The sequence below is a fragment of the Scophthalmus maximus genome, chromosome 13, assembly GCF_022379125.1.
Source record: "Scophthalmus maximus strain ysfricsl-2021 chromosome 13, ASM2237912v1, whole genome shotgun sequence".
In the NCBI taxonomy this organism is placed as follows: Eukaryota; Metazoa; Chordata; class Actinopteri; order Pleuronectiformes; family Scophthalmidae; genus Scophthalmus; species Scophthalmus maximus.
The window spans coordinates 14,149,727-14,167,597 of NC_061527.1; the positions used below are offsets into that span (position 1 = coordinate 14,149,727).

Here is a 17,871-nt window from a genome sequence, read left to right on the forward strand (position 1 = left end):
GTGTGATTACTGTCTGTTGATTCACTATAAACACGGGGTCTGCAACACTTCAGATCCCCATGAGAGCAACTTCCACCTCACAGTTACTGCTACAAGCATCCTCTTTATTCATCGTATTCAACATCATACACAAAACTGTGACTGTTGATGAAAAGGGATCAAATTCACAGGCCAGGTTTCATTTTGGAAATACATACCAACAGTGGACCGGTACAACCAGCATCTGTTTTTCAAATGAAGCACATCTGTCCTCATCCTTCTTTCTTATCCCGGTGGCTGCATAGCTGCAGGTTGTTCAAAACAACCGTAACATATTTTTCCACCAGACAAAACAATCTGGCTATCATTCCCCCACTGACTGGGTCACTACCTCAATAAAAGGGCACTGCGATGAACCACAGCACGAAGCTCTGTCCGAACCATCAGAATAATGTATTAATGTTACATATAGACAAGACATTTAACATTTTGATAACAAAATTCATCCGAGTGAAGTTGGGACTGGATAATGAATGTTGAACATGAGGATAAGAATTATACCCCACACGTTTCCAGTTAAAAAAGTTGCACCAAAATTTATTGTGGAATTTGATTTTGGTGAATCTTTGGGAGGAGGGCTCTAATTGTTTCAATTAATCTAAGTGCAAAGCACAAACAAAATGACTTCAGCAGGTGATCCCATGGCTTTCACAGATAAGGATGCAAATCCATGGCACCATAAGAAGTTGACCAAACAGCAACCAGTTGAAAGAATGGAGAAGTGATGGGATGGATGGATTATTTTTTGTGACATATGTGAATTTAGGATGAGCCTCAAAATTGCAATGATACAAAACAATATACAGTATCATAAGATGTCCAAATCCAAAGACACATATCGTCAAATAGGGCAACCATGCGTAATTGCATGCATTCACAAAGTGTATTAATCAATATACTGAATAGCCACAGTGTCGACACTTAAGTATGCAGATTTAGGCCGAATGCGAGAGACACTCATACTTGATGTTCAGCCTCCGAGCTGCGCGCTCACAGAGACACTTGGCACCAGCTGAGCGCAGGAGGAACCAGCGGCGCAGAGCGCTGCGTCCACAGAACCGTGGAGCAGCGGAGCGGAGTCGGGACGTTCAGTGGCTTCCACCGCTGCGCTGACGGGACGTCCCTTTGTGTTATTGACTGTTGTAACAGTCCCGGAGTGCAGCAGCTGTTGACTGATGGCGAGTTGTGTGAGAGAGGGAAGCGCAGAACGGAGGTAAGGAGCTGTGCCACGTATCGACCTTTCGTCTTCTGTCGTTACTTTTTGGAGCAGGCTTACGAGAGTCTGGGAAATCCTTCAGCGTGAAGTAATGACTTTTTTGGGGCGACTGGCCAATGTTGACCGGAGTGGCAAACAATTATTTGTGAGTGGAAACCTATTGCACAGTCAAACTCAATGTGCACTGTCTAGAGTCTGCAAGAAATCATTACAATTCTGAGTGTAGATGAATTGATCAGTTTTTTGAAGATGTAAAATCTCTTATCAGACCGCAGGTTACATTTTGAAAATGTATTTGTTCAGCCTTCGGAACAGCATTTTTTAAATGCACACCCCACTCAACCCATTGACCTTCTCCTTCAGATTCCATTTCCACCATGTCGACCAATGAGAGCTCAGAGTCTGGCTGCAGGTCAGAGGTCAGACCCGACAACAACACCTGCGGCCAGAAGGAGCTGTCTGTCACCGCGTCCGTCATCTCCATGAGCGTGGGCATCTTCTCCAACAGCCTCGCCGTCTTCATCCTGGTCAAGTCCTACAACCACGTCCGGATCAAGTCCAGGGCGTCCTTCCTGCTGTTCGCCAGCGGCCTGGTGGTCACAGACCTGCTGGGTCACCTCATCACCGGCGCCATGGTGCTCTTTGTTTACAGTTCGCAGAAGAAATGGGAGACGTTTGACCCTCACCGCATCGTGTGCAGCGTCTTCGGGGCATGCATGGTGTTCTTCGGCCTGAGCCCTTTGTTCCTGGGCAGCGCCATGGCAGTGGAGCGCTGCATCGGTGTCACCAGGCCCATCTTCCACTCCACCGTGTTGGCTCCCCACCACATGAAGCGGCTGCTGGGTCTCACCTGGCTGGTCGCTGCCCTGGTGGCCGTGCTGCCTGTGCTGCTGTGGAGGCCCTACAAGGTTCAGAGCTCCAGGAGCTTTTGCTTCTTCCACATGGAGGAACCCGAAGACTGGCTGGATGTGTTCCTGCCTCTGCTTTTCTCCGTGCTTGGGCTACTGGCCCTGCTGCTCTCCATTGTATGCAATACTCTGACGAGCTGCACTCTGCTGCAGGCCAGACTACGCCGCAAGCACCACTGCAGAGGCACTTCCTACCACATAGAGATGATCTGCCAGCTCCTGGCCATCATGTTGGTGTCCTGCGTTTGCTGGGGCCCGTTACTGGTAAGACTTTTTCTTCAGGATGAAAAAAAAAGTGCAGGTTAAAACTATTGAATTCATTTATAGTGTTGGCTCAGTTAAGATGCTGAGGCTATTGAAAATTAGTTTCCCCTCTATTATTCCATTGACATTCCCACACACCATTGCTTTTGTGATCTTTAAACCACAGCAGCTTGTTGTCAGTTCTGGGGGTATGATCATTTTTTAGCATCACTAAGAACAAAGTGACTGGCAGTGAAATGAGTTTTGAAGAATAGAAACCCGCTAGGTGAATTAAAACAAAGCTGATTTTCATCTGTCCATCCCTCTAAATCCCTGCTGCAAACTAACTAAAAGTTATGTAAAAACGTTTTTCCCCCAGTACTGTTTTGTTTGATGTTTTGATTTGCATCAAACATCTGTCGTGCAGACGGTACGGAGGAGCACAGCAAACAATTTTTTAGAGAGTCAGGAAAACAGCCAGTCAACAGCTGCCAGTAAACTTTGCAATGGGTGTGACCGAGCACACGGTTTGTCATCTTGAAAGTCCTGTGGAAACAAACATTGCTTTGTGAACATGAAGAGCGAGTTTGACGTGGTATTTGACAAAAAAGCAAACCCTATATGAGAGACTTTTTAAAGGATATCCTACAGATTGTCACATATTTTAAAATTCCGAATTTTTTCTGTCACAGGACTTTTGTTACTGTAGTCAATAACTTTAGTTGTGAGTCCTCATTTCAAAGACGTCTGTGTACTGAACCTCGGCACATTTGTGGATGATAATGAAATGTTCTTTCTCAAGGGCAGATTTTTGTCTACTGATAGACACCATCAGTCTCTGGAAAACATAATAGCTGCTTTTAAGGTTCATTGTGTAACAATGACTATAAAAGATGATTCCAATGAAGCATTTGCATATCTTACCAAAACATGGGAGGGGAACGCGAGACAAAGCTTTTGATCACTCAGAGAAATGACATTTGCATCACTTATATTGAATAATTCACAAAAGTGTTAACTCATTCGTCCATGAGAACCACAATTGTTGATTATGCATTTGTCTATTTCTGCTTATTAAACTCTGTGCTGAAAGATATTTTGGCCTCTTCCAACTTGATTTCCATTATGCCAACTAAAAGGATTTCATTATTTTACGACCACCCCACCAGATCCATGTGATGATTCTCAGCAGCAGAGCCACAGATGGGCCCGCATCTTTCACTCTGCTGATGCTGATACGCATGGCCACGTGGAACCAGATCCTGGACCCCTGGGTCTACATCCTGCTGAGGAGGGCCGTTCTGAGGAAGATCTTCACGCTGATCCACTGCTGCTGGGACTCAACGTCTCCGAACCCGCACCGCTGGACGTGCAGCATGCTCCGCAGCTCTGTGGAGACCAGCAACTCTGGAGGTGTCGGCCCGTCCGACTGCCTCAGCAGAGTTCCTCCTTCAGACATTGTGATCAAATCCATCACATGATCCCTGGTCTGAATGGTTCTGATCTGAGAGCAGCTGGGAAGTGAGGACAAAAACAGGAGGAAGTTGTGGAGAACTTTGTTGAAATAAGAACATTGGGAGAGCTGCACACAGAGTCTGTCTTCGTGTTAGCTTTGCAAACTGATCACTATGAACTCTCAGTATTGTGATGTGATAGCGTTACATTGGCGGAAGTTTTTGCTCTTAGCTTGCAGCTCTGTTCTATGGACCAGCGGCTGTGACCTATAACTGTCCAAACTGTTCATGAAATATGACAGTCAGAGTGAGGTTGCTTCAGTTATTCTTTTATTGTGCTTTTTGTATTGAGAAACTTGTACTGAATGTGTTTGATTCTCTTTGCCTCACGTTATCACTGTTGTTGCTGGCAGTGGCTCTGGTCACAAAATGGCATCGCAGAAGACACGAAAATGTCCGCAAACCAGTTGATGCTCCCAAAAATCTTTTTAATTACCTCCCAGGTAATGTTTCAGAAGAAGGGCCTGTGGCCGAAACATCACCTGGGAGGCAATTAAAGCGCGTGCGGACATTTCCGTCGCTGCCGTCCAGCACCTCGTGATTATCAGGTTTGGATGTGGTACAGCCCTGCATGTTTCCACAGCCCTCACATGTGAATAGTAAGATGATGTGGATTCATAATCAGTCAGCAAACACAGGCTACATGTGAAGTCTTGATTGTAATGTGAAGCAGGTCCATGCAGTTTATGTAGTTTAACTGTAGAATGTGCAGAATGTATGTAACTGCGCTGCTGTAACACACACACCATCCGATTTGATCCAATCTTCAGAGATCTTTATTCTTATTCACGGAAGTTTATAACACAGATCCTTTTGAATACTCTGTCAATTCATTTTTGATGGGCACAATACACTGTAAAATCTAAACTCCTGATGTTCAATTATTTCCATGCAGTTATGATAAATGTCATTCAGAAGTCTGCTGGTTGGTTATACAGTGTGTACATCAAAGTAAGATGTGATGCTCTGCACAAGTGTTTATTTAGTACATAATCTTCCTCTCGTGGAATCCATTTTCAATATTTGGGCAAAATGTGAAATGGTAAAAAATTTTAATAAAATAAAAACCACTACAGACTAGATTAGTGTCCTGTTATAATGGGTGTTATTCAGCATGTGACTTAGAAGGGAATTATTTTTTGCCCAAAACATCTTTTGAGGATGCTAATTATAGAGTTTTGCAGTGGGCTTTTTTGGACATTTTCATACTTTTTTGCTATAAAATCTTGATATGATCTCATGATAGAGTTGTTTTCTGTTAACCTTGCAGTTTCTACCGTGAGTTCAGTCTTTCACAGTGAAATTAGGAGATTCTGGGTGAACTGTCACTTTATAGTGGAGGAGGGTTTATTAAGTGTAAATTATAAAGTGTCCTGTAGGTGGCAGCACGACATCCAAAGTCATCCATAATATGATGTTGAGCTGTGAGAAACAGGGCGAAGCGATATGATATTATATATTGTGTTACAATATAGATGCATCATTTCATATTACAGTATGCTCTGTTGTGAGAAACTGTATGATTAACTATTTGTATCGTTCTGGATATGAAACTAATTCTCAATCAGGATATGAGATTGTCAGGTGTTGTGATTGAAAGACTGGACTTTCAGGAACTGGTGGAAACACTAGTTATTGTTGTACATGTGTCAAATGAGATGGACTCCTTTTCCGTTGAAAGTGCTTTTGCATTTGGGGGTAGACAGTGTTGTGTGTTGTACAGTTTGTAAAGCCCCGTGAAACAATCATTTGAGGCTGCATGAATAAATGACTTTACTTGCCTCGAGGTCATTGTATTGTATAAGGTCAGAAAAGTGAAGGTGTTATGCAGGTTGCAGCACCACTGTCAGATTTGGTCACTGACTGGTAGAAAGTTGTGGCCTACGATCTGATGATTTCGTATCGAGATTGATCTTGAAGACGTCCACAGTCGACTTTCCAAATTAACCATAGAGATCGTGGCATTTTATGACATTTGCAGTCGGTAGTTTTAACGTGGCTCCACGCTTCATTTAGAAAACCTGGCAGAATGATTTCTTACTGGCTGTGCTGATTGGCTCTTTTATGTCTGACAGTGTTGAACTATTTTCATCTGTGGATTAATTCCCATTTGGTGCGATTGAGAGAAAAAAAACTACAGCGCCAGTTTTATGAGGGAAACAGTCACAATGGTGTGACTCACTGTTGAGTTTTAATAGTGTGGACGACTGTGGCACAGAGGAATACCCTGCACATACAGTGCAGGTCTTTGATGACAGCAAAAAAATATACAGAATATCAACAGACATATCCTCTGAGAAAATATAACACACCTGGTTACAATTATTATCTCTTTTTTTTGTATTTACATTTCATCTTAGTTCTCAGCAAGCCTCCAAAGGGGAGGACATTGAGGAGGATGGTGATGGTGTTCCAGGTATGAACTATTAGAAATATGTTGTCTACATACATGAAGATAATAATTTTTCATAATGCCATCCAAGAATTCTATAATCTTTTTGTGTGTGTATTGTTTACTTACACAATTTGTAGAAGTGGTATTTTGTTCAATGCACGCCCTAAGAAAATAAATTCAATAGTGCATTTGGAGAGGAGAGTAAAAGCGGAGGTGTTCTCCATCTTGTTGTTCTGCAGATCTTGTGGAGAACGTCGATGAAGCCTCGAAGAATGAGGCAAACTGACACACAGGTTCATCTGCAGTATGAAGGAGAAACCTCCTGTGGCGTTTCATCCAGACTTATCGGACACTCTCCCCCATTAAAACCAGACACTATCATACTTTGTTATGGCCCCAGGGATGTCTGAGTCAGCCTGGCTTGTGCACTAAGTCAAGAAAAGCGTTGACAAAGGATTACAGCCATTAATAGTGTAAATGACTTTTTGGGGGGTTTATGAAGCAAGATAAAAGTGATTTCACATTTTCTTTTAGACGGTGCTGTGGTCATTGAGAAGATTCTGTTCCTGTTAATGGTTCTCGGCCAAATTGAAGATTCATTTTTTGAAATGCACTTTTGAATAGAAACTAGTCAAATACAATGATGGTGACCTGCTGAAACCTTCCATCTCCTTCAAGATGCACGGTTGAGCGTGCAGCCATGCAGGCTTCTCATCCTCTGGCACCGCACCACATCTGTTGTCTTGGCTTGGCTCGCTGTTCTGCGGGATGTGCAAACTGGGGGTGGGGGGTGGGGGGACGTTTCTGCACACCTCTTGAGTTTCTTCAAAGAGCTGCAGAGAAACACAGGGGAGGAGGGACTGAGGGAGATCATCACACGGAGTGTGGGGCAGAGAGGCGAAAATCACCCGCGTCCTCCGCTCGTCGGGAAGCCGCTGCTGCTCGGATCCATCTGCCTCGGCCCCTTGGATGTGACGGGATCGGGGGGAAAAAATGCTGAAGTTCTTCTCCGCGCGGGATGACGAGAACGAAAGCCTCCTGGGGGCGATAACGGAGGGTAAGAGATGCACTGATTCCAACCGGGTGGGGACGGATGCAGCCTGCTCCCCATTCACTGCCCGTGTGTGTGTGTGTGTGTGTGTGTGTGTGTGTTGCAGGACGATGATGCTGTTTTATCACAGAAAATCGCTGATGCAGCGTTTGACTGCGCGCACAGTCAGCATCACCTGAAACGCATGGTGTGTGTGTGTGTGTGTGTGTGTGTTGCGCACATACCAGTGTAGCGTACATACATACATACATACACACACACACACATCAAACACCTCACTGAGCATCACCTCAGCGAGGTGTCCCTCATGGTCTGATGTAACGGGGGTGCGTGAGGTGCGGGGTGAGTGTCGCATTGCCGCCGGCCTCGGTGCCCGCGAGCGGATTAAACATTTGCACGTGCGCTGAATGCGTCACTGTCCCGCGGAGCGAGCGACGCTCGACGCTCAGTCGGGTCGGTGCAGCCGGGGAATGTTCCCTCGGTGGCCCGCGGACGGAACGACCCGCTCCGGCCCGGTTCGCCTTTTTCCTTTTTTTTTTTTTTTTTTTTAAATGAAGATTTTCGTGACGGAGCTGCAATGCAGTTTAACCTGAAATACATGTTATCTTACCCGTCTTGACAAAAGCAACTAGATCCCATTCCATCAGTTTGGTGCCAAACCATATCCAACGATATGGCAAAAAAAAACAAAACATGTTTAAGTTGGAACTAGAGGCTGTAGAGACTACCAGTGTTTGTTTTAGTTCTCCCGAGTCACAATCAAAATGAAACACCATAGCCACATTAACCCCCTTTGCATTGCATGCTGGTATAATGTGCAGTAATGGTTATGATGCAATTACCGAAAGATGCTGAAACAGCAATTGGCTAATGAGGGATTTGCCTTTCTGTAGTCTGATGTTGAGATTATGGATGGAGCAGTTAGAGAAAAGAGCACTTATTTATATTTACTGGAGTGCACATTCAGGTTATAAGTGCATAACTTGGGTCCAAACCTTTTAATTACATACACATTTGTTAATGTAGTCCATGTTTTTTTTCTTTTACCGAATAAAAACATGAATATAGGCAGTATATAAAAAATACCAGCATATATTTTTAGTTTGAACACCAAACCCTCAGGGTACCACACTGATATCTTCAATATGAGATGATTTACAGAGCCAATTACCAATACTGAACCTGTAACATCAGTCACTTCTATGGCCTATAATGGTTCAACATCAATAAGCACTGACCAAATCACTTTTCTTAAAACTGTACAGTCTGTCCTGTGATCAACTCTCAAGGACGACCGAATGCTAATGCTGCCTTTAGCGGTGATTGAAAGCCACGGGGGGGGGGGGCTCAGAGGGGATGATATGAATTAACTCGTGCTGTTAAAAGGCCACTTAGCACATGTGAACACAGCTTTTCCACCTAATGGGTCATTATTAATCAGCGTGCCTGCATGGCATGTGTAAATGTGTGTGCGCCTGATGAGGGGCGAGAGCGATGGAGGCGGGGAGTGTTGATGGTATCATCATGTTCCCCCCTCGAAACAGATGAAGGAGACAATCCATCTCTTCAGGACACCAAGCATCACTGGCTGAACAGACCGTGCCTGCTTGTGCTCAAAGATGGGGACGTGTCCAAACCTGGATTGGGCTGCGGACAGATCAGGCCAGAGTCGCCTTCCAAGCCTGCTTCAGATGCAGCGGTCATGACCACTCTGGTGCCGTGTGAGCTGGAACCACCTGAGCATCCTGCCAAAACTGCTTCACCCTCCCAGCTGGAAGAGGGCAGCTGCACTGTGACGGCCATCTCCTCGTGGGGCGAGGGGTGTTTCGGGGAGTCATCCGGCCCCCTGGTGCTGAGCCCAGCTGAAGCTGCGTGGCCGGAGGATGAGGCCGAGGTGGAGGAGGAGAAACCCCAGACCCCCCAGTCGAAGGAGGACTCTGTTATTGAGGAGAAGGAGCTGGAGGAGAGCGGGCAGCAACCAGAGCCCTGCAGCTCGGAGGCAGCTGCAGCACCTTCTGCTCTTTCACACGAGGAGGCATGTGGCAGGGTGTCCGGGGAGCTTCAGAGTCAGTCCAAGAAGACCCAATCTAACAAAAGAGATGAGCCCAACAGCAGCAAGGCCCAGGCAGGCAGTGAGGAGGGAGCAACGGGAGACTCTGCAATTTCCCCTGGGGATCCTGATAATGACAGCCAGCCGAGCCCCGCTGGTATTCTGTCCAAGGATCGAGGCAGCGTCCTCGGGGAGGTGGCACCAGTGTGGATCCCTGATGCTCAGGCACAGGTCTGCATGAAGTGTGGGTTAAAGTTTACATTTACTAAGAGGAGGCACCACTGCCGTGCCTGTGGGAAGGTGAGAAATGATTTTTGTTCATGTGTTGTGCAGCATTTAAAAGATGCGATCATAAGCGTTTAATGTGCGTATGCATCCTTTTGTATTGTGTGCATGTGTACGTTTGTATCCTCAGGTATTCTGCGCACTTTGCTCCAATCTGAAGTTCAGACTTACACATCTGGATGGCAAGGAGGGACGAGTTTGTGTTTGCTGTCACTCAGCCCTCATCAAAGGTTAGGACACATAGTTGGTTTTTTTAGTTTTTTGTTAAAGTTAATCATTTTATGAGGAAACTTTGCTTAAATATTCAGACGTTGTCTCCTCAGGGACACCCCCGAGGGGAAAAAGGAGGGTGTGGTTCGCCGATGAAATCCTCACCAGTAAGCAGTCGGAGTCTGCTCCCACCACGCCAGTCCGAGGGCCGACGTTCTCACCGCTGATGAGACGAGCGCTGGGCGAGCAGGTCAAAAGTCCCGTGGGTTCGCCACAGATCAGGAGAGCCTCGCGGCCAGATCGGACATCTATCAGTGTAGGATCACCCAAAACATGACACCATAGACGTGACACTTGTTTCTCTATGATTAAGGGGAAACGGAGTCATGAGTGTCTGTGGCCAGCGTTTCTATTTGCTAGATAACTTTTCACAACATCCATCCATCCATTTTTCGACCTCTTATCCACACCTGGTTTGTAATGGAAGGAGGTCAAGCATGGTACCACGCCAGGTAGTTTGCACAACATAGATTTGACAAAAAACCATGCCCACCTCTCTGTCTCCATCTTCCCCTAGGAGGCCTGTGGTCCTTATGGCTGGGGCACCACGGCTTTAGTGAGCAGCTCTGCCAACCTCATCCCCCTGGATGGCCTGCCTCCCATCCTCACCTCCACGGGAGTTAAGGGAGGTAATGTAGTGAGAATCACAGATTCAGCAAAAAGGACTTTGCCTCATTGTTGCTAGTAGTGCAGACACTGGTATTTACCTTGGAATATGCTTCCGTGCCTTGCTCAGTGTTCAGTGGTGCCAAGAAGAGACGGGAGTGCCATACAAATTCAACAGCACAAGACGAGGTGAAGGACAGTGTGGTGATGACACAGGAAAGTGCAAAATGTTGTGTAGTGACAGCAGCACTTAAATGGACACTTTTAAGCTCATCTGTACTGAATAAAAGATTAGCCAGTGATTTAATTTTCTTTTCAGTGGTTCCTTTTTTGCATCAAGATCCATTGCAGCAGCCTGGTGTTGGTGATGCATGATTTCATCCTGCTAACCAAGGATGAAATCATGCAGCATCGAATCATCAAATCATGAAATCATGCAGGCTGCTGCAGATCACCACAAAAAACGGATGTGGTTCTGTAACATATTAATCAGACTGGTTTGTATGAACAGTCTCTTAGATTCATCTCTGTCCAGCTGTTGTTGTACTTCGTCCTTCGGTCATTGTGTTTGTGCTGTTAAACGTAGCGTTGTGACACGAGTACAATCAGTACAATGCAATGAGATGAACACGCATCCCCGTCTTCACTGCTCACCATCAAAGTGCCGTTGAGCAAGGCATTTAGCCAGTGGTTATTAATCTCCACACAGCTGTATGGAATTTATTTTCACACATGAATCTTCGGCGAAGCTGGTTTCTCTTTCTTTTCCTTTGAAAAAAAAGAAAGAAGCCTTTTTCAAACTCAATAGTATAATTGCAGTGATACTATGTTTTTTTGTTGTTGCTCAGATTACACAGTGGAGGAGCAACCCTCGGAGATGCTGCTTATTCAGGAGCTGGAGAGCAGTAGGCCAAGGCCCCTGGTATTCGTCCTCAACGCAAACCTACTCGCTATGGTTAAGCTGGTCAACTGTGCGTATTTTTTCTGTTATTTTCACCGAATGATAAAATGCATTTAAAGTTTATAACATTGCTGGTAATCTAGTGCTTTCACACAGACTAAGGAGCTGATTTGAAAATTCTAATAGGAAAGAACTACGCCGAAACAAAAAAATACTTCAATTGGTAACACAAATAAATGTATATGATAAATAAATAAAGTTGAAAGGTTGAATCATTGATTTGGTCACTGTCATAAATTGTTAAGTTGAACAACCTTAATTCATTTGTGAGTTGCCAATTGACGTGATTTCTTTGCGTTGGTAAACATTTTCTTTCTTCAGTGTACTTTCTTACCTTATATTTTCACGTACTTATTTTCACCTTGACACCTAGACAATGTATGTTGTGATGTGGCGCTATACAAATAAAATTGAATTGAAAATTGAATTGAATATTTTCACTTACCTGTCCTTGTCCTGTCCTTGTAGACACCTGATGTTGTGCCTCGATTGTGTGACAGATGTTAACAGGAAGTGCTGGTGCGTGACCACAAAGGGAATGCATGCTGTGGGCCAGGTGGAGGTGGTGGTGCTGCTGCAGTGCCTGCCTGAAGAGAAAACCTTCCCCAAAGACATTTTCAGCCACTTCGTCCAGCTGTACAGGGACACGCTCACAGGTCACAGCCCCACGCACGCACGCACGCACGCACGCACGCACGCACGCACGCACGCACGCACGCACGCACGCACGCACGCATCAAGATTTAAACATGCAGTTTTGCAATATCTATATTGAAAACAGTCTCAACACACTGACTGCCATCTCCTTCTTTTTTTGTGATTACACATCTTTCTATTTCCTCTTCATTTCTGTAGGGAAGGTTGTCAAACACCTGTCACTCTCCCTGTTTGGCAGCACTTTCCTCGGCAGCGAGGAGCATGCAGGCTTCCTGTATGTTCACTCCACTCTCCAGTCCCTCCAAGGTCTACCTCTGCCAAACCAGCCCTACCTCTTCGGCCTGCTGGTCCACACAGCGGAGGTGGCCTGGGCCAAAGCCTTTCCCTTGCGTCTCATGCTGCGACTGGGGGCCGAGTACAGATGTGAGCCAGGGGTTGCTGTGAAATCTTGCATCTGTGACGCGACATGTTTCCCCCTTCAAGTTACTCACTAACTTTCTCTTTTTTCCAGTTTACCCTTGCCCTTTGTACAGTGTGCGCTCTAGGAAGCCCTTGTTTGGGGAAATTGGTCACACCATAATGAGACTATTAGTGGTGAGTGTGACATTTTGTAACAACTTCTTTATGTTGGTGATACGAAACCTTATTTAGCATCAATAACAGGGAGTTTTAGTGTCTTCATTTTTACCAAACGTACCATCTTAGACATTGTGGTATACATCTATGAATGAGGGTTAGGGTTTGTATTCCCAAGCTTCTTGCAAGAGAGTCTCAACTGCATATAAATCGCACAAGAGCTGAGGAGCCCCAATCAAGTCTCCATCTTTTATTTCCCTGTGCGCACGTGTTCGCTACGTAGCGACTACATGTGCACTTCCATACAGGAAATCTTGCAAGAACTTTTGGACCAGTTTCATCTGGTCTGTGTGATCATGATATATAGGAAGTAAGAAAAGAGAGCACAGAAAGGTCAAAGCAGTCGTGCAAAAAAAAATGTTCAGTGAAGCTAATATGTTTTTCCAGAACGAACATCGACCTGTTTCTCTCATCCCCGTTCCAGGACTTTAGGAATTACCGTTACAGCCTACCAGTGGTGCCGGGGCTCACTGTGGATCTAGAGGCTCAGACGACCTGCATAAAGATACCTACCTCTGGGTATAATGAGGTCAGACTAAGCCTCCACACGCTTGATAGTTCATGCTAAAGTTGTGTGCTTTTCGTCACCCTTCCCTCTCTGCTCACTTGTCTCACATTAGCTTATGAAGGCTTTGAATAAGTCCAATGAGCACGTGCTGGCCATTGGGGCGTGCTTCAATGAGACTGCAGACTCCCACCTCATCTGTGTGCAAGCAGACAGTGGCCAATACCAGACCCAGGCCATCAGCATCCACAACCAGCCACGCAAAGGTGGGTTACATCACTATACTGGACATTATGTTCTAGACATTACATCAGAGTCTGGACTCAATGCCCTGAAGTGGGGGACTGAAGAGCGCATTATGCGCATTATCTGCTGTTCAGGGAAACACTGATATTTTTATGATTTACTGCACAAAAAGTTAGAGATCAGCACATTTTATATGTGTATAAGAGCTAGAATCAGTGTCAGTTTTCTCAAGAAACTTCAAAGAAGTGCAATTTCAAAGGTCATTTGATGCTATCTATTAATTAAAAAACTTGTATTTAATTAATAAGAAATAATTTTAACTATATATTTTTCTTAAATTTCAAGGATTTTTTTTAATGAGTGATCCATGATCACCAATATATGTTGTGCATCCAAACATTGTGCAAACCCATAGACATGTACTATACATTATAACATTGCCAGAGATATTAATATTTTTTTTGGTCTATGGAGCTATATATAAAATAATGCTAGTTTTATTAATTGTGCAGCCATACAAAATTGAATTGTGGCATTACACTGAATTTAAGATTACAAATTAATATGTATATGCTGTTCATGGTTCATCTGGAGGCTGCTCAAGGGGAAAAGTAAGCGCTGCAAACTAACCATGGGTTCTAGTGTAGATAGTTAGTGGTGCACTTTCCTTCATACAACACTAGATGTCGCTACACCATCATGTCACTGTAAAGACTGCTCACACTCGGATTAAACCCTGTTGTCTAAAGACGGTTTCTTTCTTTCTGTCATTTTGTTTTTGTTACAGTAACTGGATCCTGCTTTTTTATATTCAGTAGTGCTCTGAAGGCGTCTGCAGGATACCTGGCCAAGTCCAGCATTGTAGAAGGTAGGATGTTCACTCAGAGGGGAGTGGGGTTGACCTTGACCTTGTTTACTTGTTTGAAGTAGTGCCTGTTAACATCCCTGCCTTCAGACTGGTGCATTCAGAACATGTTGATGTTTGTATGTATGTGTGTCTGTGTACATTTTAACAGACTATATGTCTAGGTGTGTGTGTACGTGTGTCTCCATCGGTGTCTGTTTGTGTGTTTCTCCTGTACCGCTCTCCGCTCTCCTCAGACGGGCTAATGGTGCAGATCACCGTGGAAACCATGGCAGAGCTCCGCCGGTCACTACGGGAGATGAAAGACTACACTGTCACCTGTGGACGGCTTGACCAATCAGAGAGCCAGGAGCTTGTTTGTGTACAGTGGGTGGAGGAAAAGTACACTGTGAATAAAGGGTGAGTGTGTCCACCAGTTCGAAGTTCACGTGCCAGCTGCAGAACTAAGAACAGCACAACCATCGCACTCAAACACAGATGAATGAAAACGTTCAAAAGGCTTGAAATGAATAGATGATGATCAGAAAACATCTATGATATGTAAGATATTCCTCTTTTGCAGCAGCAAAGGGGCAAAGACATTAGTAAAAAGTAATAAATGAGTCAACATGCAATATAAACAGAAGGAAACATAAGAAATAGGGAAAACATTACCATGAGTAAATATAAAAATAGCAATAATTTATATATAGTGTAAACAGGATAAATAGTGGTAGTATGATTGCACATAAAAAATATTGAAATATTGAAATTGGAGGCACATTTTAAAGCATAGTTGATAGAAATCGCACTTGAGGGAACTTGCCGAACTTTCAGTACTCATTTCTTCTTCAATCACTTCTTCCCATCTAGCTGTGGTAATCTAGAGGTTTAGAGACTATCCAAACTTACCCTACGCCTGCATGATGTTACCTTCGTTGTCAGTCTTAATAATGGTTTCTTTACCCCAGAGTTATTAGTCCCATCGATGGGAAATCCATGGAGTCCATCAGCAGCACCAAGATGTTCCAGAAGTCAGAGTACAAAGAAAATGGGAAGATCATCCGCTGGACAGAAGTAAATTTGACGATCCGCTGAAAATATTCAATTCAATCCACCTGAAATGGTCTCCCCCCTTGACATGTGCGTGAATGTGTTGTGCAGGTGTTCTTCCTGCAGACGGGGGATAATCCCAAAGGGGGAGCGAGTGACTCTGCAGAACACAACCGGCTAACGGAGCGGATTGCCCGAGCCTTCTGCTTGGCACTGTGTCCACACCTCAAACTGCTGAAAGAGGACGGGATGGCCAAACTGGGACTGCGTGTCACGTTTGACTCTCAAGAGGTCGGAAAATAATTCAAATGTTTGGAGGTTAAAACTGGTCTTGGAAGCATCAGATGTCATGTGTCCGCCTCCTATTAAGACGGTGACATCATGAATGCTGCCAAATACATAGTACCTGCATACTTTCAGAATTGAGTTAAAACTCTGTTATGATTATATAAAATATTATACTCATGCTATAGATTTTTTTTCTATGAAAACGCCATGAAACATGCAATTATCACAAAATAGAATTCAAAAACCAAGTCAAGCTGCAAGTAGCTGCACTTTGGTGCATAACTAAATGTATTTGATGACAAATATATTTATAACATTGATTTCAATATCAATGTTATTAGTAGACAGACAGACTGGCATAGCAAATCATGTAAGATGTGACTCACATGATGCCTAGTAGTAAAGTTTATAACACAGTCCCCTGGGTGTGACTATTTGCTTTGTAATTTCAGGTGGGATTCGTGGCTGGGAGCAACGGGCAGCCCCTCCCAGCTCGGTACCTTAACGCCCTGGACAGCGTGCTGATCCCCGTCATACACAGCAGGGGGCACAAGAGGGGCGACGAGCCCATCGTGATGGAGCTCATCTTTTACATCCTGGAGAACATCACTTAGACCACACACACACACACACACACACACACACACACACACACACACACACACACACACACACACACACACACACACACACACACACACACACACACACACACACACACACACACACACACACACACACACACACACACACACACACACACACACACACACACACAACCATTATAATCTTTTCAACCCTGACCACAACTCTGTCTCTGGCCCGTCTCATCAGCGCTGCCATCGGTTTCAGGGCAAGTATAGCATTCAAAGGGCGAACCGGACCACACCCAAGGCCTGCATCCATCTCATCCACCCTCGAGTAGAGATAAGTGGTCCGACTCCTTAGTGGTTTTCTGAACTCACTCTGCCCTGCAGCAGACAATCTCAGTACGCATGCAACCTTCAGTGGACCAACAGACCAGGGTGCTGCACTTGTAGCACTGTAGTAGCATATTTCATAGCTTGATATCATCCACGTCACGATGTTCAATACGATTTCCAATATGGAGAATACCTTTAAAGTGGGAGCTGGATTCAGCCCCACGAACCTAATGCGAAAAGAAACAGAGAATGACTTGAAGTACTGTATGTAGTAGATCTGTAGAAATCGGATGCACACCGAATGAATGCCTGAAGAATGTTTTCGTACTGGATGTGTTTTAACTGACTGCTAATGAAATGTACAATGTACAATGTAATGTCAGCCTTGAATTAAACTCAAACAATGACTGAATTACTGCCCGTTTATCGCTGACACTCTTCACAGCACCCAGTACATTGAATTAAGTACATTTTAAAGTATTTTTACTTACATTAGGTACTGTCGTTGTATACTTTACTTCTACTTTGCTACCTTTCAGGGAATATTGCCATTTGTCCTTCACTGCATTTGTTCAACAACTTTAATTAGCAGGTGCAGATTACCCTCATCACAGGTCAAATATTGCATGTAATAACCTACAAGTAATTTTCTCTTCTCACATAGTTTGTTATTTTCCAATTTAAATTTTGGTATTAATAATTGCATTCATTGAGAGGATACAAATACTTTTTTACAACTTGTTAACTCCAATTTCAATTTGAACAATTTCCCATTCACAATATCAGTTTCATTCAGCAGGTTTAAGGAAGGTTAATTTACAGTTGTGACAAAGTAGGTTGGGTTAAAGAAAAGTTGTGTATTCCAGTGTGTAATTTGACCGAAATAGATATTGTTTTATATTCTGGATTAGTGGTTTATTAATTTTATACCCATTATCGTGGCGAATGAATACAAAAGTAACACCTTTATGCTGCGTGATATTAAAAATGTTTTCTGTCCCAAAATGAACCAGCTGAGTATTTCAGCTTTCTGCCTCTTATGATGAATCTTTTCAAACAAAACAGAATGGGTCCCTTGTTCTGCCTCCTACTTGCTCCGCATATTTGAGATAGCAAAGACAAGAGGCCCAAGCATTTGCAATGCTCACACTCTGTGGCAACAAAGCACAATGTCCGTCTTC

The 17,871-nt window shown here is 44.2% G+C and overlaps 2 protein-coding genes across 3 annotated transcripts; both read left to right on the forward strand.

Annotated features, from left to right (window-relative positions):
- The first annotated feature begins 1,079 nt into the window (after window positions 1–1,079).
- On the forward strand, window positions 1,080–5,208 carry ptgfr (prostaglandin F receptor (FP)). Its single transcript, XM_035647748.2, has 3 exons — window positions 1,080–1,252; window positions 1,619–2,427; window positions 3,576–5,208. The coding sequence occupies exons 2-3, from the start codon at window positions 1,633–1,635 to the stop codon at window positions 3,885–3,887; spliced, it is 1,107 nt and encodes a 368-aa protein (XP_035503641.1). The 5' UTR covers window positions 1,080–1,252; window positions 1,619–1,632; the 3' UTR covers window positions 3,888–5,208.
- A 1,665-nt stretch (window positions 5,209–6,873) lies between these two features.
- Window positions 6,874–17,102, forward strand: zfyve9b (zinc finger, FYVE domain containing 9b). 2 transcript variants are annotated; one of them, XM_035647038.2, is made up of 16 exons: window positions 6,874–7,372; window positions 8,911–9,716; window positions 9,832–9,931; window positions 10,010–10,227; window positions 10,489–10,600; window positions 11,426–11,548; window positions 12,039–12,194; window positions 12,394–12,618; window positions 12,707–12,789; window positions 13,256–13,360; window positions 13,452–13,602; window positions 14,370–14,450; window positions 14,684–14,846; window positions 15,398–15,503; window positions 15,591–15,770; window positions 16,220–17,102. In XM_035647038.2, exons 1-16 carry the CDS (start codon window positions 7,309–7,311, stop codon window positions 16,379–16,381), a joined length of 2,835 nt encoding a protein of 944 aa, XP_035502931.2. In that variant the 5' UTR covers window positions 6,874–7,308; the 3' UTR covers window positions 16,382–17,102. The 2 variants fall into 2 exon arrangements, with proteins under 2 accessions (XP_035502931.2, XP_035502932.2); XM_035647039.2 differs by having other exon boundaries at window positions 6,875–7,372; window positions 10,025–10,227.
- Window positions 17,103–17,871: the final 769 nt, after the last annotated feature.

Coding starts and splice junctions, on each gene's coding strand:
- ptgfr (XM_035647748.2), top strand. CDS start 1,633: ATGTCGACCAATGAGAGCTCAGAGTCTGGCTGCAGGTCAGAGGTCAGA. Junction 2,428..3,575: donor TTTGCTGGGGCCCGTTACTG/GTAAGACTTTTT, acceptor CCACCCCACCAG/ATCCATGTGATGATTCTCAG.
- zfyve9b (XM_035647038.2), top strand. CDS start 7,309: ATGCTGAAGTTCTTCTCCGCGCGGGATGACGAGAACGAAAGCCTCCTG. Junction 9,932..10,009: donor TCACTCAGCCCTCATCAAAG/GTTAGGACACAT, acceptor TTAAATATTCAG/ACGTTGTCTCCTCAGGGACA. Junction 11,549..12,038: donor TATGGTTAAGCTGGTCAACT/GTGCGTATTTTT, acceptor ATTGTGTGACAG/ATGTTAACAGGAAGTGCTGG.